Raw genomic sequence first — 21,953 nt, 5'->3', positions numbered from 1 at the left:
GGCGGAGGCTCGGAACTTTCATGTGACGGATTTACTGGCAGGCCTGTACCCCTTCTCCGGGACGGATCTTTATTTAATTAGCTCATCGAGAGCGCGCCATCGCACTTTGATGTGCCTTCTCCCAGACTGGGGTAAACACCTCCTCCCTCTCGCGCCCCCTCTCCCTCTCCCCTTTGCCTGCTGGGAAAGCCCCCCTGCAGCACCGCATGCCGTTCCGAGAGGGAGAGACGCACATCATCTGGGACTGACTGGAAAAGTGCTCTGCGGTTTTTCAGTCCAGCCAACCGGAATCATGTCACGTTGGCCGGAGGCCTACTGCTGGATACGGACAGACACACAGACACACAGGCTCTCTCCCAGTACCTCTGTGCCAAGATGGCTCTCCTTGCTTCCACTGTGAGGCCAGTGCAGACCGGTGACAGAGCCGCAGGCCTTCAGTGCAAAGGTGCCAACTGCAGTCTTCACGCAACACTCGGATGCACGTGGACACAAGAGCACAAAGATTTACAATTTACAAACCGCCCCCCCCCCCCCCCACACACACACAACTGCACATGTAGCCACACATACACACATTTCCAGATTCCAAATAACACGACAAAACTATAAAACATTTTAATTTTATTTGAATGTTGATGCTTTGAGAAAAAAAAAAAATCCTCAAGTAAACTAACAAGTAAAAGAGAGAAAAAGCCTTTGCAAAGAAATATGTAGAGAGAAATTAAATGCACGTGTGGAGTTACAAGTTATGCAGGGAAAAAAAACCCCATATGGCCTTATTAATCTGCGGTGTTAATTAGTTTGTTCTGTCGTGTCGTAAATTCATTACACTATTAAGCTGTAAAGCCCCCCCGAGCCAAAATGGCGTCACCGTCACATGGCAGGTCGTGACAGCTGGAATCAAACACTCAAAAAAGAGGAAAAAGAACAGATGACTGGTCTGGGAAAAAAGAACAATCAAACAATTACACAACTCTTCCGTTACATTCATGCCATCGCCCGACAGCGCTTTCCTCCCGGGCCCCCTCCTCCCCAGCGGGGCCGTGTTGAAAGGGATTCAGACGCAGTTGTTTGTAAACAATCTGCGGCGCGCGGACGCTGTTCTCACAGCGCGGAGCCTGCGCTCCACGCCGGAGCGTGCGGAGCGTTCTCCGTGGAGACGGGGCGGTCGCCCGGCGACCCGAGCGCGGGGCTTTTTCTGCTGGGCCAGCAGGGCGCGGGGTGACGCGCTTATGGGAAGTTGGAGTCACGGATTCCTATAAATAAATAATTATTCTCAGCTGTGGCTCGTTTGCGCCGCGTCTCGGTTTAGCCCCCGCAGAACCCCGTGACCCCCCCCCCCCCCCCCCCCCCGAAACGCGCAAAACGCAAACAAATGTGTTCAGACCTGCGGAATCCTCCCCCCCCCCCTTACGCCACTGCCACGCGGGGCCGCAGAGCTCAGCCGTGGTTACAGACCAGCACGTACGACTGCCAAAATGTGCGCCCGTCAGGAGACTGGGCACCGCAACGGACCCCACCGCCCCCCGGGCCGCTGTGGCGTCGGAATGCATAGTGAACAATGTCACTTCCTTCTGTTAAACCTGACAATGCATCTCTTCCTGTCTCTCTGATGGCCATATTATAGAGAAAATTAGTTGAGCATTTAATTAAAAAGTGTTAAATGAAATATTCTGTCTAGGCCTGGGTTCTCTTTGGTGCAGAATCTGTGCGTGTTTTGGCAGGGCACACTCACACATGCACAAACAATCAAACACACACACTCAGAAACACACACACAAACACACTCACAAACACGCTCACTCAAACACACTCACACACACACTCACGCACAAGCACATACGCAAGCATACTCACACACAAGCATGTGCACACAAAAACACACACAAACACAAGCACTGAACAGACGAGCCCCTTCGCTGGACACGCCAGCTCTGCTCAGAATCGTGGGGCCGGGGGGGGGGCGGGTCAATAGAAGGGCAGATGGAAAAATAAGGGGGAAATAGAGTGACTAGAAGTTAGTCGGAGCTTTTAAGATGCTGTGTTCTCCTTCATTCATCATGCAGTCCCCATTTGTCTCATCGCTGAGTGACAAGCCCCCCGAAACGCTCACGGCCCTCTCCTCAGAATCAGCACGTCCACGCTAAGACAAACATCAGTGACCTTCCTTCCTTACGCTTTGCTCTCTCACAAAATAAGGCAGATAACTGAAGCCGTGAGTCTGTCTGAGGGAGCCAGCACACTGTGAGCCATCTGCAAACGCCACCCCAAACTAATTGGGATGGTGGGCAGGGTGGGGTGCAGTGCGGTGGGGGATGGGGGGGGGTTTTGACATGAAAGCCAACCGAGCAGACAGCGAGAATTCCATTCCCTCTTTTCACACCTCTGTCACTCGCACCCCCCCACCCCCCCACCCCCCGTGTCCCTCAATCCACATAATGCTTAAAAAGTGCGACATATTAAAATAATTACACCCCCCACGCAGGCATTGCACACAGCCAGAGAGAGGAAGGAGTCCCTCGCTGGCCTAATTAGCCAGGCCTGGAACCCCGTGATTAACAGAGAGACGACGGAGGATCTAAAAAAGACGGGGCTGTAAATTAAACAGAAATGTTTGTTCCCCTTCGGGGGGGTTGGGCGGGGGGGCAGGGGGGGCGGGGGGGGGTTGATCGGGCAGGCAGCGTGCGGCAGGGCCCCCCAGCAGTCCCGCCGAGGCGACAGGCCCCCCCGCTCTCTCCAGGAAACGCGCGTCTGTGTTTGTTTCCCCGTCCGATTGTTTGTCTGAATGTCGTCCGCGCTCATCACTTCCTCTCCTGTTCGCAAGGCCCGCAGACTGACTGACGCTGCGAGGAGGACCGTAAAAGAGAGGAGGGAGAGAGAGGGAGACAGACAGAGGGAGAGAGAGAGGGGGACTGAAAAGATGAGTGAAGGCCAGAGCAATGGAGATTAAGGGAGAGAGTTTCCTCTGGGAGAGTTTCAGAGAGCGATGATGTCATAAAGGTGCGTCCCCCGGTGAGCTCTGTGGGCGCCGTTGGTTACGGGGAGGGGGCTGTCAGTCGTTAGTCGCCGGGATGACGCAGATGTGCAGGAAGTTGTCCGGGTGACTCAGGTGCTCACTCAGCCACTGGACGGGAGTCTCAAGCATGGGCTCGATCCCGTGGATGATGACCTGGTACTTCTGTTCATCTGCAGACACAGAGAAAGAGAGAGAGGGTGAGGGACGGGGAGGAGAGAGGAAAGAGAGCAGGGAGGAAGGGAGGAGGGAGAGGAAAGGAGAGGGGGGGAAAAGGCAGGAGGAATGAAGGAAAGTAGGAAAGGTAAGGGAAATAAACCATGGAAGTGTGATGGAGGGGAGGGTGAAGGAGAGAGGAGGAAGGGTGGAAAGACGGAGAGAGAAAGGGGGGATGAAGAAGGAAGGAAAGGGGGCAGAAAGAGGCAGGGAGAGCACTGCGGAAGGCGAGTGGGCAGAAGCGGAGAGAAGATCAGTCTCCCCTTCACACGTCCTCGCCGAGGTCAGGAGGCTGCCTGACCCAATGCGACTCAGATCACAGTAAACGGGCACCGAAGGGCCAGGGTGGCAGGGCCAGGGTGGCAGGGCCAGGGTGGCAGGGCCAGCGCTAGAGCCCGGCTGGAGAAAGTGCAGGTGGAGTAAGAGTGCCAGAGCTGGGCAGGGCGGCTGTAGCCGGGGCCGGCCTGAATGAGCCCGTTAAATGTTGCGTAAGGAGCAGCGCTGCATCCGGTACCGGCTCGCACCCCTCACCTCCCTGTGACCCCCGTACCACCGGCCCGGGCCGCATCCCGACCGGGGAGCCAATCAATCACCAGGATCTGGGAGAGCTCTCGGGGCTGTCGCCCTGTCTTACGGACCGCCCCCCCCCCAACCCCCACCCCCCCGGGGTCACGGGGTCACGGACGAGGACAAATGAACCCCGTTTATCCTCCGGCGGTCCGAGCCCCGAACACAGACCCCTTCACCAGCGCTAACACACAATAACCGCCGCCCTGCCACAGACCAGCACCCACAGGCACACACGCTCACAGCGTACCGCCCTACTGGTGCACGCCTGCGCCTGCGGTAAAGAGAATGTGTGTGTGTGTGGAGGTGAGCATGGCTTACACAGATGAGGTTGTGTGTGTGTGTGTGTGCGTACGTGTGTTTGTGTGCGTGTGTGTGCATGAGTGCGTGTGTGTATTGTGTTAACATCAGCCTGCCCAGGTACAACAGATAGAAATTAGCGATCTAGCTAAATCTGGCACATTTACATCACATAATAGTGATGTTGATCAATGTGTATTGTCCCTATCAAATAAATAAATAAATAAATAAAAGTATGTATTTGTAGGCATGTAGGAGAGTGTGTGTGTGTAGGTATGTAGGAGTGTGTGTGTGTGTAGGTGTGTGTGCGTGTGTATATGTGTAGGTGTGTGTGTTGGTACAGTGTGCATATGTGTGTGTGTGTGTGTGTGTGTGTAGGTACAGTGTGCGTGTGTGTGTTTGTGTGTGTGTGTAGGTGTAGGTGTGTGTGTTGGTACAGTGTGCATATGTGTGTGTGTGTGTAGGTGTGTGTGTAGGTACAGTGTGTCTGTCTGTGTGTGTGTAGGTCTGTGTGTGTGTGTGTATGCGTGTGTGTGTGTGGGTGTGTGTGTGCAGGCACAGTGTGTGTGTGTGTGTAGGTACAGTGTGTCTGTGTGTGTGTGTGTAGGTACTGTGTGTATGTGTCTGTGTGTGCGTAGGGGTGTATGTAGGTACAGTGTGTGAGTGTGTGTGTGTGTGTGTGTGTGTGTGTGTGTAGGTGTGTGTGTAGGTACAGTGTGCCTGTCTGTGTGTGTGAGCGTGTGCGTGGGGGTGTGTGCACAGAGCACCACTCAGCATCAGTTCCAGTTGACTCCAGGTGATACGGGAAGGCAGCAGTGTGAGTCATTGTGAGCTGCAGAGCGAGATCAGAGGCGCTCTCACAGAGCCACTTCCTCAGGCTGCACCGCACGCGCTGATAACTGCACATATCTCTAAACCATTTCCCCTCCCAGCCCCAGGGCCGCCCGTCTCATTCTCACTTTCACAGCCATGTGACGCCTTCCCAACACCCACTCAGCACATTTCTCTACCCCACCATGCTTACCTAGTCAGACCTAGTGTACTACACTCATCCAACACACCCAAGTGTTCTTCACAGTACTGCAGTACTAAACACACGCAAGTGTTCTTCATAGTACTGCAGTACTCACTCAACACAGCCAAGAGTTACGACACTATATGCCCAAAAAGGCTCGATGTTTTTCCACAGTGCTTCACAATGCTCATCCTCCCCAGCGTTGGTGTGTGTAACAGTACCACACAATGCCCATACACTGGGGGGTCCCAGTGTTCACACACCAGTTCCTTACACTTGTTCACAGTTCACAAATGGACACAGCTTCAATACAGGCACAGCTGGGCAAGCCCTGGCCCTCTCCTGAGGTCCTAACAGTTTACACACAAGCAGAGTTTACACCCAGGCACAGTGGCACAATGACACACTTTACACCTAAGCACAGTGCACACTGCAGTCCAGTGAGAGAGAGAGAGAGAGAGAGAGAGAGAGAGAGAGAGAGAGAGAGAGAGAGAGAGGTTCAATTAAAAGCTGGTTTAGCGGCAGACACACAGTCTTGCGGGCCGGGTGAGGGGTGGGGGTGAGGGGGGGTCTGGACAATGCTTTCTCTGAAGCTCTGACGAGCACGCTAACCTCTTTCACTGCTGATCGCCTCAAAAACAACTTAATTGAATCCATGGACACCAGAGACCACAGCCCGGCAGCTGCATCCATCACACAGCGGAAGGGTGGCCAGGCACAGGGTGAACACCAGTCCACAGAGACCCGCACATTAATCTCCAGAGAGAGAGAGAGGGAGGCAGGGAGGAGAGGAGGAACCAGGGATGGAGGGAATGGGAAAGGGAGACCAAGAGAGAAAGGGAGGAGAGAAGAGGGAGAGAGAAGGAAAGAAAAGCAAGGAGAGGAAGAGGAAGCGAAAGAAATAAAGGAAGGCGGTAGGATAAGGAGAGAGAGAACCGTGAAGGAAGGGAAAGGATAAAGACAGATGTGAAAACTCTCGGTGCAGATGGCAGCGCCCATCAATCAGAAGACAGAAGGGACATTAACCGTAAGGCTGCCGAGAAGAGTCACGAAGAGGGCAGAGGGGATTGGGCGAAACCAAACTCTGACTCCGCCCTCTAAAACAAGCCCGAGAGGCCCAGAATTCTCCTTGCCCACTCATAACAGGACTCGCCAGGGTGGGTGGAGCTCACCGAGGCGGGCGAAGAGCGAGCACACGATGGCGGCCGGCAGTTGACCGCCTATAACCTCACACGTAATACCAGGAGAACCGTTGCTCCAGGCAGCCGTTGACATGACCCACGCCCGTGTGTAAAAAAAATAATGAAAAAAATTTTACAGAAAAAAATTCAAGCAACCAGGGCATCTTGAAGACTCTTGCCATCTGAAGGATCTCTGATAAGCTACTGTAGTCAGTGGGCGGCATCTGAGATGATAAATGCTAGGCTGTACCGCTAACGCTGAATAAAGGGCATGCTAACGCAAGGCCCGATGAAGAGGACAGCTCATTCCGCCCGTCGTGCTAAGTCACAGGAGATTCACCGTCAATCTCAGAAACACAATGATGCAACTACGGGAGTCTGTTACAGTAAATCACAGCAGAAACCGAACTGAGAAAAACTGCTTATGACCCAAAAAGATGACTGAAGCACACACATAGACACACACAAACACACACACACACACACACACACAGAAAAACACACACACACACAAATGCACACACAAACACACACACACAGAAACGCACATACACACAAATGCACACACACACAGAAGCACACATGCACAACACACACACACACACACAAACACAAAAACACACATGTACACAGACACCCACACACACACAAACACACACACACACACACAAGCACATGGACAAAAGATTCACACCCATATAGACAGAGTACACACATCCACATACACAAACCGATTCTCACAAAGACACATCACAAAAGCATGCGCACATAAAATCACTTACTGACACCCGCTGTGTGGGCTGCACACACAGGTACACACACACACACACACACACACACACACAGGCCATGAGGCAGTTTCGCTGTGCTGTAAATGACCATGGGGGGCGGAGTGACACTCCCGATTCCTCGAACCCTTCGCTCCGTCCTCCTCCACCAGCAGCTGCAGAGCTGGGGGCGTCCCCACCGTCACTCTCACAATGAGAGGTGGGGGAATTCACCCGCTACAAAAACAACACAATCCTCCATTATTACAATAACCCTGGCCATCGCGACATATCAGAGCATGAACACAATACCTGAATCAACACAAGTACAACTGCCCAACGGAAAACGTCCCCGGACAAGTACGAGCGTAAGTCAGCAGCGAAGGGGCTAAAAAAGACTGCCGGATATCTGACCTTTCGGCTGCCTGAGGATCGACGCTGACCCCTGGAAACGTCTGAGAGGGAGAGGATGATGAAGCACGCTGACTGCACTGAAGGAGGCCCGTGTTTACGTGCGGCTGAGAGGCGCTCTAATGGAAGCAGCGAGCGCGAAAGGTTAATCTGAGCGCGCTCGGAGGCCCGACGCCTACCCGTCACACGCCGCTCCCCCCCCACCCCCACCCCCTCCACCACCACTTCCTGCCCCTTGCTCCAGCTCATCGCCATGGTAATCCTGAATCCGGGACATTTTTCATCCCTCCAAATCCCCACCTCTCCGGCCCAAAGCAGACTTTTTTTTCCTTACTCAGGGGTCCATTAGCGCTCTTTTCCAGGCCGAGCTGTACGCGGCGCGGGGCTGTTTGTCATGCCACTGGCCGTGTTCACAGCGCAGACCCTGCCCATTACTGGGGGTCAGAGGTCAGGGGGCACACAGGTGATCCAGCCCCCAATGCCAGGGGAAAAATGGCTCAGACACCATCCCCCATGCACATACCCCAATTTACGCTCTAACTGTGATTTAGACTGCTAAAGAACTGGCACGCTGCCAAAAATCGAATGTGCCACGTAGTACAGAATTTGCTGGCCGTGATATTAGGTACATTCCAAAACTAGTCAAAAAAAAAAAAAAAGCAAAAATCGTAGCCTTCATAACAGTATAGTGCGCCCACACAGTCATGACAACTTCAACCCAACTAATCAAATTCAGAAGATGACGTCTGCACATTTTCTTTCCAGAAATATGCAATTTCACAGTGCAGACTATGCTCTGCATTCTCAAGTTTTCATAACAAACTGACCTAATTAACAGCTTTAAAGAAATCTGACAAACAATACAATGAGATGTCTGCATTCCCCATTCTGCCAATAATCCAGTGTGGTGGATTTATCTCATCTAGCACCAATCAAAATGCTGCATACTGACAACCCCCCCCCCCCCCCAAAATCACACAACAGCACAGTGACCACTTCTACTACATCAGTTATACAGAATGGTTCCAATTTTCCCTTATTAAAGGACATTTCAATCCAATGAAAGTGAAAATAAATTCAAATAAAATTCACAACATAACATGCTAGAATTATAGAACGCTCACATTTCTCTACATTAAAAATGTATCGACTGAAAAAAATAAAAATAAATAGAAAATTTAAACCTAATTTTAGCCAACGTCCTTCCCAAAAAGTGGGTCTTCTCTGTCAAAATGGACGGGCAGAAGCACACAGCAGAGCTGAGAGCGGCTGCATGTTTCTCTGTCAGCACACCCAGGTGAGACAGACACCGGGCCACACCCACCTGTGGCTGCGGCTCTGACGCTAGACACGAGCCGGCGGCGATACGCGGCGGTTGCCCAGCAGCGAGGGGGTATGAGGGGGAGGGGACGTTCGGTCGCGATCACGTGGGGAGGGGAGACTCCTGATTGTCAACAGCTCTCTTAAGCCGCCAATTCTGGTGAACCACAAGAGAATTAGCTGGCCTTACCCACAGCAACACAACATTCCATACAGTCCATCACCATGAGCTGGGTGCTCCTGCTCTGCATTTACAGAGAGCGCTTTTTCTACGATACTTGAAGTACTGCATTTCTGAACTTAACGTTTCGCCCTACTGTTGGACAGGCTTTAAGGCTGTCTATGCCAATTACAGACCAGTCTCTCAGGCTGGCTGTCTTTGCAAACTGTTGGCCAGACTCTAATGTTGTCTTGCCTCATTACTGACTAGACTCTTAGGCTAACTTGGCTAACTGTTGGCCAGACTCTAATGTTGTCTTGGGTCATTAGTGACAAAACTCTAGGGCTAACATGGTTAACTGTTGGCCAAGCTATAATGCTATCTTGGCACATGACTGACTAGGCTCCGAGGGCGAACTGGTCTACAGAGGACCAGACTGTAATGCCCTCTTGACCTCTAGAGGACAAGACTGTAATGCCCTCTTGGCCTCTAGAGGACAAAACTGTAATCCCCTCTTGGTCTACAGAGGACCAGACTGTAATGCTGTCTTGGCCTCTAGAGGACCAGACTGTAATGCCCTCTTGGCCTCTAAAGGACCAGACTGTAATGCCCTCTTGGTCTACAGAGGACCAGACTGTAATGCCCTCTTGGTCTACAGAGGACCAGACTGTAATGCCCTCTTGGCCTATAGAGGACCAGACTGTAATGCCCTCTTGGTCCACAGAGGACCAGACTGTAATGCCCTCTTGGCCTATAGAGGGCCAGACTGTAATGCCCTCTTGGTCCACAGAGGACCAGACTGTAATGCCCTCTTGGTCTACAGAGGACCAGACTGTAATGCTGTCTTGGTCTACAGAGGACCAGACTGTAATGCCCTCTTGGTCTACAGAGGACCAGACTGTAATGCTCTCTTGGCCTACAGAGGACCAGACTGTAATGATGTCTTGGTCTACAGAGGACCAGGCTGTAATGCCCTCTTGGCCTATAGAGGACCAGACTGTAATATGCTGTCTTAGCTTGCTGTTACTAAAGCCCAGGTGCGGCCATCGTGTTGCTCTTGTAAGATTTAGTCTGGGCGGAGACGCAGGTAACCAAGACTGTGATTAATTCACCTCAATCTCTTCTGTCTGATGGAAAAATTTGGATTTTTTTTGTTTTTTTTCTTAGCTAGTGAGACAGACAGTTTCCGTGTTTCAAAACAAGGGCGTTTGACTCTGACAAGTCAGTCGTGTGAGAAAGAAACGAAAGGGAACAATCACCAGGAAAAACAGGAAGCTTTCTGTATACAGGAACTGTGGCGGTCCATCTGTCCCGGAGCAAGGGCTGTTTTTCCATGTGAATCACAGAGCCTGCGAGCCTCAGACGCACCGACACGCCGTGCGACATGCCCAGCCGAGCCGCCGCGCGCTGTCACAACACACGCAGACACGCACGGGGACGCGAGCACTTTCACTCGCAGGCACGCACGCACGCTGACATGCGAACGCACGTGGGCGCACACACCCAGGCACACTCACCGGCGGACCTGCGAATCCTTTAATCTCCCGGCGTTCAACAGCCGATTAGCATGACGAGCACGTTAGCTGAGTCAGCAAACCGTCGTGCAGAAATAATTAAGCGCAGGGACGACAAAGCAGAACAAAATACATACTGTAAAAATGAAACAAAGGAAGCACCACCCGGTGGATACGCACACAGAGGCGTGCACACACACGCATGCACGCACGCGGACACGCACGAACGCACGCACGCACAGTGGTTTGGTAATACACTACAGAACTGGCCAAACATGAGGGCTTCTGAGTTGGAGCCGAGATAAGTAGTACTTAGAGGACCGCAACACCATGTTCCTCCACTGACAGGAAATAAAAACATGTAGACAGCAGCCAAGACAGAGGGAGGGAGGGGGGGGGGGAGAGGGAGAGAGAGAGAGAGAGAGAGAGGAACTCTGATCTGTAATCGTACAGCACTGGCATTTGTAAATCAGAACGTGGGAGAAATTACATAAGAGCACAACTGAATCAGAGTAAAAGTAACACATCTGGCCTTGGGGATTAGAAAACAATGAATGCGTACATCTTTTTAAAAAGAGCAAATCAAAGGGCAGCAAACTTCCGCAGCTAAAGCGGTGCTTAGCTCGGTTTCAGTCCCACACACCGCTCAGCTCTGGACGACTGAGGCCAGCAGGCTGTCCCAGGAACCACAGCCATACTGAGGGATGCTGCAGTGCGTGGGCCGGCCCCTCCGAGCTCTGCGACTCGCTGCGTGGGCTGCACCAACCGGGCCAGTGGTGTGTGGGAGGGGGGTGTTTCACACGCAGCCTATTCCATGAGTTCACTCAGGGCGGGGGGATTTCTGCACCCTTCATTTATTAGAAATAACGCCGCAGTGTGCCTTTTTATAAAAAGTCAGAAGAAAAACAAAAATCGAATTCGAACAACCACACACAAACGCCAACGGGGGAACCCTATTTTTTTTTTTTCACCAAAAGCCGATTCACAGAAAACAAAATTTGTTCTATAAAAGCAAAAGTGCATTTATAACACGCGCTGACAAGGCGCTGCGTATTTCAGATGAATCAACTCTACCCCGACGCACGGGGGATTCAGGGCTCCGAGGGGCGGCTCTGACGTCGCAGGCTAAATGGAATAAGATGTTCGTGGTGAGGAGCCACTGGAAGAACTGCATCCCTGAGGGTAACTCCCAGGTTCTAAGTTCACACTACATCTTCTTTTTTGACACAAGAATTATAATAATTTGACAGTAATTATGAACATTATTCTTAAGGTTGCATACAACTGTTGCCACGGTTGAGAATTATTACTAATAATTATTTGGAGCTACTATGGCTGGGAGATAACATATGACCTTCTTTTGCCACCTTAAAAGACACAATAGAGAACTCTAAACAAAACGCCTCTGTACTGCCAGTATGAATTAGGCCTATGTGTAAGAAGTAATTTTTTTGGTAATGGGTAAACAACAATTTGGGAGCTGGGGAAGACCCACATATTTGGACAGGCTTCTGCCGAACACATCCGCACTAAAACCAGGAGTTAGTGGAGCAGGAGGAGTAGACGGCACCTGTCAAAGACGACCACGCCTCAGTCACCCACAGAGGGACAAAAAACTGCACACACACAAACACAAGCACACCTGCAGTCACACACATGCACACACACACGTGCACAAGACCGTGCGCATGTGCAGATGTACACACACGAAGGGGCGGGGCACTAACAAACTCCCACACTTTCGGCATAAAACCGAAAACTCCTCTAAGCCGAAGAAGTCTTTCATCTCTCCCACGGGGCAGAGGTTTCACTGGCGAGGAAGAGGAGGAGGAGAACAAAGCTCCAGACTCTCACTTTCATCCCGCCGGTCTGGCGGAACAGAGGACCGGGGGCAGGGCCCGGGCTTGTGCACACCCAGCGCCTGCGGGCCCCCTGTCTCCCTCCGCCTTTGTCTGCTTATCTGCTTCCTCTCCGGGGGACCCACATGGGCCCTGTTTAGGCTGCAGCTCGCCCTCTTTCACAGAGACGATGCGCCCTTCCTCCCCGCCCCACCCCCACCCCCACCGCCACCACAACACAATTATCTGCACATCTAACCGTGAATCACACAAATTCCTCTCTACACTCCCCACTACTGCTGAAAACATCAAGGGCATAGATAACCTCTACCAGGAGGGGAAATATAATTCTATTTTAAGCACAATGAAGTCCTGGGGACTGTACTGTCATTCAATCTAAAGGCTGATGACTCCGAGAGCAAAAAAAACTGCAACAGAAGAACTCACATTTACATGTTCTTTATTTGTTTTGCCTTCACTGCTGATTATTTCAAGTATCCTTGACCGTTGCATCTGGTAGTCTGCCCCTTCCTACCGCTAACATAGGTTAACCTCCCCATCCAAAAGGCCCTAGTTCAAATAGTCCTCAGCCATAAATACACACTGGCCCAACATAGCTGCACTTGTGCAAGTTCATCCTGTTCCAAAATGGAATCCAGAGCCTCGTAACCTGGACAGCCCCTTTCCTGCATCACGTCTACAGTCTGTTCTCACCACCAAACATTCTCCTGTTCATGCTCATGTCCTTATGAACGGGTATAAGGTCTCAGCTCATGGGCTTCGTTCTGCTAGACCAAAAGATCTGCATCTGCCTTATAGACTGCGGTACAAAGGTGAACCACAGCAGTGGTTGGGTCAAGGGAAGGTTACAAGGGGCGAAGCAAATGAGGAAATTTGGCAGAGTCAATGATAGGATAGGTGCAGTCCATGTGGCTAAGGGGAGAGTCAATGCCAGGATTAGTAGAAACAGTGCAGTTCACACAGTCCATAGGTGGTGTGCTGGGTGGAAGGAGAGGCAGGGTCAAATGAAAGGCTCTCCAGCTCACACTGGAGGGGTCTGTGTGGTCAATGGGCCAAGGAAAGCCCTTAGGCATGATTTTGCATTGATGAGTTCATGGGTTAGAAGGGGAAGCTATGTGTTCAGGATGTAAGAGTTTGTGGGTTGGCGGGGGCATGGGTGGTGCATACCGTCCTGGGGTATGGCAGCCGGGAACATCTCCTTCAGTAGGTCTCCTAGGGTGTGGGCATGCCCATCGGGCGACAGCGGGCGGAACAGCTTCTGGATGAACGGCCTGTCGCTCATCGTCTGCAGAGAGACAGACAGAGAGAGGTGAGGTCTGATGTCACAGTGAGACAGGAAGAAAGAGAGATACAAACAGAAGAGAGAAAGAAGGGTGAGCGATATACAGCTGAAGAGAGACTGTGAGCCAGTGAAGGAGAGAGGGAATATTAAAAACATGCAATGGCAATGTAATCCTTTTATCATAATAAATATCATAATAATGCCAGGGAGGCTGACTTGGACTGTGAACCAGAAAGAGAAAGAGAAACAAGGGTTATATCACAGGGTTAGAGGACTGAACAATGAGGTCACGAGTTTGAATCCGTGTTGGGACACATCAGCTCAGTTGACTAACAGCTACAGCTATCACATGCTCCCTGATTTCTGATCAAATAAATTCCATAGATTTGCAGCAGAAAATGATGTGACTAAGAAATCAGCTGACTTACTCCAGAATGGCATGAATGAATGAGCGGAAAGAGGAACGCACACCGGCCCATTTTATTACCCAGCTTCTTTATCTGTGCCTCATTCCAACACATGCAGTCACAGCCAGGGATGCTAAACAGAGCGCCCTCCAAGATCACTCAACCCCTCGATACAGATCAGCAAAGACAGTAAAATAAATGATGCAGATGATGAGCCATCATGTATGCTCATCTGTAATACGATAAATTGTAATTGGAAAATGATATTCTTTCATACCTATGCAACAGCTCACTGAAAATGATTTTTCAACACAAATAGATGTGCCACAATTATTCGCACCCCAAATGATTTTTCTTAATAAAATCAAGAAATAAAATAAGCTATTTTTTAAGTTTAATATCTTAGGGAACTGTATTGTGGCCTCCCATGGCTCCACTAGGGTATAAAAACGAGGTGACAGACCTAAAATTCATCTGGCACCATCAGCATGGGGCATTGCAGCTATAAGAAGAAACAAGACAAAAGGCTGTTGACCTTCAGAGGAGATGCTTACAAACAAAGGGAAAAAATATACCACTCTGTACTATAAAGTCAATAATTAAAAACAACTGGAACGGTAGTCATCCTGCCTGGGAGAGGATGCCTGTGGAAGCCCCCCCCCCCCTCCCCACCTCCAACCCCCCCAGTGAGGCAGACAGTTTAGAGAGCTACAAAACATGATTGCATCTCTAGACACAAAGTCTCCAAATCTACCATAAGACAGCACTTCCATACCAACAGGTTTTTTCAAAGGCCTGCCAGACAACCCTCTATTGAGGGTAATCAACAAAAATAAATGTCGGGAGCTTGTTAAATGGCACTGGATTACTTTGACTGCAACTGGGTGTTACGGTCACTTGACCCAAAAAAAGAACTTTCTGGCCAAGTGCATCAGCGTTCGGCTTGGTGCAGGATGAAGGGCGCGTTGCTTATGTTGAAGAAACGCCATATCTATGGAATCATGAACTCCAGCAAGTACAAAGTCATTATGGCCAACATCTAAGTCATCTAAGTTATGATAGCATAAAGGTATACCATCACTACAACTCTGAATCATACCACTGTGCCTTTTTAATAATGCTGAAAATTGTAAGTATTTAAATAGCAAATTACTAACATTTCTGACACAGTACACAGCTAATATAAACCAACATAAATGATTGTTGTTCTTTTGATAGTTTTTATTTGTGTACCAGGTAACCGTAATGGAATTTGTCGTGCCAATGAAGCTCGATATCGGGCGAAGTGAACTGGAACGCCCTGTTGTCTCTGAGGGGAAAGGGACAGAAGCGGCCCTTTTGGTAATAAAATAAGCCCGTGCAGCGCAGCGCCGCAGGGCTGTAATGCATTACGATGCTGAGCAGTGAGTGTGTGTGACACAGACGCGGCGGCGGCGGCGGCTCGTCTGGACCGCGCAGGGCCGTGCTGGGGGTCCTGCGGGCACGTGGACCCTGCGCCCGCAGTTACTCACTCCAATTACTGCCGTACCCCCCGCACGTGTTAGAGGGGCGTCTGTCTCCCCGTGATGGGAGGCAATGGGCTTTCGGGAAGGGGTTGGGGGGGGGTTTGCGTCTGGAGGTTTATGGGGCTGCCTGTCCGTGTGCCAAAACCCCACCCCCACCCCCAATTCCTCTCAGTGAGTCAGGGCTCAGGGGTTGTGGGTGGGGCTTAGGACACAGGAGATGGGTTTGGGAGCGGGGGGGGGGGGGTGGAGCAAAAAAGCTGGGGGTATGGCCAAATGGCTAAAGGTTGTGGCTGGAGGGCTAGGGGTGAGAATGCGGGCTATGAGGGGTTGGTGGCTGCTGAAATCCAGGCTAACACTGATTATGTGAGCACTGACATACCCACAAAAATAAATAGTTATGTGTGTATATGTAGTTGTATATTTCATTAACTTAAATATTTGACAACCTAAACAGCTGAAGACCACCTCATTTAACTGCAGTTCTCAGTTTCAAGCTGAATCTGAAGTGAAAAGTGATTTTCTCTCTATTCTGTCCTTCACTACGTTCAAGCCCAAAAAAATGTTTGAAGGGAAACCTCAGTTTATATTGCAGTAATAAAAGCTTTATGTGTGTAATACACAAGCCGCATAACATTCTATAAAACTATGCAGGGTAATTAGGGCCTACTTTCTTTTACTGCAAGCAGCCAAGGAATGATCCTAACCCAACATAAAATTATTGAAAACTTAATGACAAGAAATAAAACTAAACCAATAAATGTCTTAAATAATTAATTTAACAAGGTAGGTAACTGGGCCTTTGATTGGAGAGCCTAGTCAAACGTGGTTGTCCAATCAAAGACTTCATATATATGTACTTACATTAACCACTTTCTACCACAGAAATAGAAAAATCCAACCCTGTGAGCCGGACCTATGCAGACTCAAAGTTTTCTATTTTAAAGTGAAAGTAATGTCTTGGTTTGTGCTATCCAGCTTTTCCATGTCCTCGGGGATAAAAATCATTTGTCAGCAATGCTTAGCAGCTATTTTCAGAATGTGCTCTTCACCCAAGATGACTGGAATCTCTGATTAGAACACAATACTGCTGGCCACAAAGCTAACTACTTTAATGACATCACTTCCGTTTCACTGGTAAACCCACCAGCTCCATTACATATGTGAGAGCCAATCACATTTGAGAGAGTACCCCAGCCAGTTCACTGGAAATGTAATTCCAACCAGAAGTCAAATGATAAACAAGAAACAAGGGTTTCCAGAAATTCTTTATACTGTAATGTACTTCTAATGAAAAAAGATAACAAAATACTTCGATAAAGATCGGAAATTCTGAATTTATTCTTGATACTTGAAAAAAAGAATTCCCTCAACAACCCAAGGAGTTCAACTTAAAAACAGTCTTGAATGACTGTTTGAGACCACAGGACTGAAGGGTGGAGGCTTTACAGCTAGCGCACTGAGCTGTGCATTTAACAACAGCAACCAGTGTTCAGGATTAAACAGACCTCATAAACGCCAGTTACATATGTGTAGCACATCTTGTACTTTTATGTTTAATGAAATTATTGCTATAAGTAAACACAACAGCTGTTACAGCGCCACCATGTGGTTGAATCAATGCCATTGTGGGTATGTGGAATTCTCACGCAGCCATCTATACATTACATTACATTACAGGCATTTAGCAGACGCTCTTATCCAGAGCAACTTACACTGTATCCAATTATACAGCTGGATATATACTGGAGCAATACAGGTTAAGTACCTTGCTCAAGGGTACAACGGCAGTGTCCTATCAGGGAATCGAACCTGCAACCTTTAGGTTACAAGACCTCCTTAGCCATTATACTACACTCCTGCCCCAATACACTAACCAATATTTGTCAGTTTTTCAGAGGTAATCTGCACTTTGAAACCAATTCTCCAGCAATACAAATATCCGAAATTCCATTGGCTTGCAACAATATATTGTTTTCAGAAAACTCAAGGTTAAACCATTTTAAAGAGGATGTTCAGAAGAACAAATTAGTGCAAGTCACATGTCATTAGGCCATGTGGTTTAATTCAAGTTCCACAAGCAACAAGCCACGACAGGCTAGTTTCACTGGCTCCCCAAAAGCAGCCCGGTTTCTTTACATACACTACCATGGAATTTGGAACTTGCTTACAAGTGTGCCAGCTTTCACAGCAATATGGTCATCACTTATCACTGATTTTATTTTACACATGAGAATCTTGCCCAAATTCATACCAATAGACTGATACTAATTGTGTGCATCCATACAAAGATATGAAACAATACCGGTGGCATGCTAACAGCGTTAGCTCCATAAATGGCTGCAGATGGACACACCACTAGCTCGCTTAGCTCCTACCTTAGGATCCACTGCAATTCACCATGAGCAAGCAAATTAGTCTAGCATCATGTGTCAATTTAACTTGCTTTCCATTCGTGGTGTCGCAATAACTTTCTTTTGTGCATCAAGTGTAGGCTAATTCTTTAATGGAAAAAAAGAGACAGCTATAGAATTTGACAATGGCTCACTTCCTCATCCTACCACATCACAAAATATGATGTAGGGAATCATCCAAAAGTGTGTTGAAAAAGGAAGGCAGGGTCTTATTTCTTGCCTTTATTTCAATAAAATTATGTTTTCTTTTTTACATCGTGAATCATAAAATAGGACAACATCTGCCATTTGACTGGCGTATTTCATTTTTTATTATATTTGGTGCTTACCCTTTAAAGATGAGAGTCATTAGAAGAAGGCGAAGGTGCATTTAGCATGAGTAGATAAGTATGCCTAAAGTATACCATATAGTTTATACAAGCTTTAATTATCATAAAAAACACTATTACAGCATGATTATTACTCGGGCTGCGTGCCCGAGTTAATGTTAAATCCCTCTATGGTCCTGCCAAGTTTGCCTTCTGACTCTGATGTGCACTTTGTAACTGCTGGCAAAAAATGGAATAAATCAAAATCTGAACAATAAAAAATAGTGCCAACGCTCTTATGCTGCTTGGCCCCCGAATCGCTGTAATAATAACATCTGTTAACAACAAACAGCAGGCCCAATTAACTAACACAACAAAGCCTGCTGAACAAACTCTTTTGGAATGCACGTACATGTTGATATGCCAAACTGAGAGAGGCACAAACAGCCTCTGCCCTTCTTTCCAGATACAAGCCATAACCTTTACAACACATGCAATATTGATGTCACAGCAACAGTTTTTTTTAAATCATAGCACTATTTTGTAACACTTCCCTTAAATACTAGAAACTGACAGTGGGTTTTTCTGGATGCACAACGTGAGCAAATTTGCCAAGAGTAGAATTCAAGTCTGTGCATATTAAGAGAACACACCGGCAGTCACTGCAAAGGCTGACTGCCTTTCTCCCCACATTGGCTCAAATGAGTGCTTTCAGCATTTTCACTACCTCTGAAAATGATCAGCAGTTAAGGACTGTGTGACACCCTGTTTGCACATGGTTACACACAACAGAGACAGAGGGACAAGGAAAAAGCGATTGATTGATGAGCTCGAACCACGAGCCTTTACATCAGTCACTGTGCTGACACACAAAAAAAGAACCAATTGAATACACGGGCGGTAAAATATTAATGGCGCTGGCACTTGATTTGAGTGCATGCAGCGAGCTGTCACGCACTGGAGACGGGCCAGGGGCCCATTGTGAAGAATCGTGCCTGGGACACTGACGGGGGTGTCAGAGTGAAAAGACTGGGCAGGGGAGGGGGCAGAGCCCGATGGTGACAAACGCCACCCCCTGACACACAATAGGAACTAATCATGGGCCGGCGAAAAGGAAACCTGCCACACGCGGGCTCGGGTGTCGCGGCCGGTAAGCGACACCGCCCCGGAGCCGGGGGAAGGGAAGGTGGCCCGAAGGCGTGGCCCCGGCCCGATACGGTTACCAGAAAGACTGACTCACCCGCCCGCAGGAAGCGGCGGGCCGCGCGAGCATCGGCCGGAGAGACCGAGCGGGGGAGAGAGAGAGTGCATTCAGTGACAGCGGCGTTGATGCATTTTTAAATACCGCCATTAATTATTGAGCCGCGCGCCATACAAAGAGGGCCATTAATCCCCGCGGGGCTGCACGATATGCAGCGACGGCCAACACTTTCTTTTCAGCGGCCGCGACGCTCGGGGGGGGGGCAGTGCAGCGCAGGGCAGGGGAACCGGCTCCAGAGAGCCCAGGAACCCCCCCTGCCATCCCCCCTTTATCAAAGCCATGGATTCAGCCAGGGAAAAGGACATTAAGCTTATTTTTTCAGATGAGAGGCCATTTATTAATATGCAAGTTCCCCATATTGACCGACACCACAAACTGAAGTACCTTAAACAGTCTGTCAAGGTCCTGTTCCTCCAAAGAAATAGGAAAAACTGTCAATATCCACAAAAATGAATGATGACCCAGAACAAGGTCTTTCAACTCCAATCTAAACATCAAATCTTTTTATTAAGTGTAAACTCCGGTCTCTAATCAGTTTCTAAGGGCACAATTAATTTAAAATGCTAAAAAAAAGCTTTTTATAGATTATCGCAAATCACTCAAAAAAATTCAAATTGAAGGAATAAATAAAATCTAAATGCGTTGTCTCAAGTCCTCAGATGTAATTATCTATATATGAGATATTTCAAGGATTTTCAAGGAAGGCATGGGGACCTGATATAACTACCCACAGAAGTCCAACAATATCTTTACTATGTTTTCTGATAAGCATGCATGACAATTCATGCACAAGGGGAAAATAATACTTGAAAGTGACTATTTAAAATAAAAATTTGAAGATAATCAAAGAGGTGTGTATTTCTAGTCCATAGCACTTCTTTCAGACTACGCACAGCAGTTACAATACATGATGAGTCTGATCTAATACAGTATTTAGTGGGCTAAGCACAGAGCCTCCAAGTGCTGGGACATTCCACTTTGAGTCTATTACTGGACAATAGGATTTCCTGAGTCTATCTGATGAAGTTAAAATAGTTCTCATGATCACACACTCAAATACATCAGTGAGATGTTACAACTGCAAAAATGTTTTCTTTTATCAAACACACAAGGTATTGTTTATTTGAATGAATATATTATTTACATGTATGATGACTATCATTATGTATTGCTTATATTTTTTTCTAAATTAAGTTCTTGTGGTCATATTCTTGAAGTGTCCCAGATTCTGAGAGAGAAGGCGGCTAATGCGGCATTCTTATAAGGATCGTATGCCAGTGAAACTTTGTTCCCAGGAATGGTGAGATCTCTATCCTGTACTCGCTTCTGGTGAGTAACTATTTAGTCACATAGCATACGACATGCCTTTTCGTTAAGAATCCGTCTGAAACAATGCAACAATGTAACTGGCGATGATAATGCACTTCGATTTTCACTTTTTTTTTTTGAATCTTGTAACGTCGTTTTCGCCGGACAATGGTGGCAAAAATAGTTTTCTATGAGTGTGAAGTTACTAGGTCACTTTACACACAAGTAAAGCGTAACAAAACTGCCCTGCGACCCTTATCATAATTCCTCACACAAGGCACAGTTGACTTCGTATGCTAGGCCATACACCCCTGTCCGATGCTACAAATTAAAACTCCGCGCTCTCAGAAGCTTTGCCCAACATCCCCTCTTTATTAAAGACCTCAGTGCTGTCGTACAGAGAGGCCCCGACGGAAGTCTGGTGTTGGAGAAGGGTCTATCATTTGCGTAAATGTTATCATTAATTCTGTCTGTATCGAAAAAATGTTGTGTTATTTACAGTGAAGACGGAATAATTTACAAAATAGGGATTCCTGGTTAGGAGACGGTTATTATCGGTGATGATTTACACATCCGGACTACGGGAAGGGCTATTTGGTATTTACTCGTTCCCCCTCCCCCCCACTCTGGAATATATATGCAGTTGTGTCTAGACTGAATCCCGTCCCGCGTGGTGCGTCTGCGGTTTAAATAAACCTTTCTGGTCATTTCTGGGGCTGCGCCGCCTTCCCTTCGACTATAAAACAAAGTGTGTCATGTCAGTGGGTGCTTTTCATGCCGATGATCATACTTGAATGATGTATTTAAGGCACTTAGTTAAGTTCTTCAAACACTTTCTCCTTAAAGTTAACAAACAGTAAGCAGTCTAAACCCAAGAAAGACCATATTTACGGGAAGAAATATAGTTATAGCCTACCAGCTTACAATCGTCATATGCTTTTGTTTCAAGACATTTACACTGACACAAAAAACCGCATAATGACCATTTCCTCAGTTGACATTTCTATAATTCAGAATTTGCATAAACCATGAGCGTGTATATGCGCGCGCGGGTGTATTAAAGCTATACTTAAGTTTAATTGAGGAGTAAAAAATATTGATCCGAATGGTGATGCAATTCCGCCTTTGTTTTCATCCGTCCACAAAAT

The 21,953-nt window shown here is 48.2% G+C and overlaps 1 protein-coding gene across 4 annotated transcripts in view; it reads right to left on the bottom strand.

Moving 5' to 3' along the window:
- The window catches only part of atg5 (ATG5 autophagy related 5 homolog (S. cerevisiae)), a 31,817-nt gene continuing 9,864 nt past the window's right edge, over positions 1 to 21,953 (bottom strand). For 2 of the 4 annotated variants that reach the window (XM_035434887.1, XM_035434877.1), the window contains exons 7-8: positions 13,491 to 13,608; positions 1 to 3,186 (exon numbers count right to left, since the gene is read on the bottom strand). In XM_035434887.1, coding sequence (XP_035290778.1) covers positions 3,053 to 3,186; positions 13,491 to 13,608 — 252 coding nt within the window. In that variant the 3' untranslated portion in view covers positions 1 to 3,052. The remainder of the gene's footprint in view (positions 3,187 to 13,490; positions 13,609 to 21,953) is intronic. The other 2 variants (XM_035434870.1, XM_035434860.1) reach the window with 2 other exon arrangements.

This window comes from Anguilla anguilla, chromosome 1 (genome assembly GCF_013347855.1).
Source record: "Anguilla anguilla isolate fAngAng1 chromosome 1, fAngAng1.pri, whole genome shotgun sequence".
In the NCBI taxonomy this organism is placed as follows: domain Eukaryota; kingdom Metazoa; phylum Chordata; class Actinopteri; order Anguilliformes; family Anguillidae; genus Anguilla; species Anguilla anguilla.
This window is presented reverse-complemented; position numbering and strand designations above follow the sequence as displayed.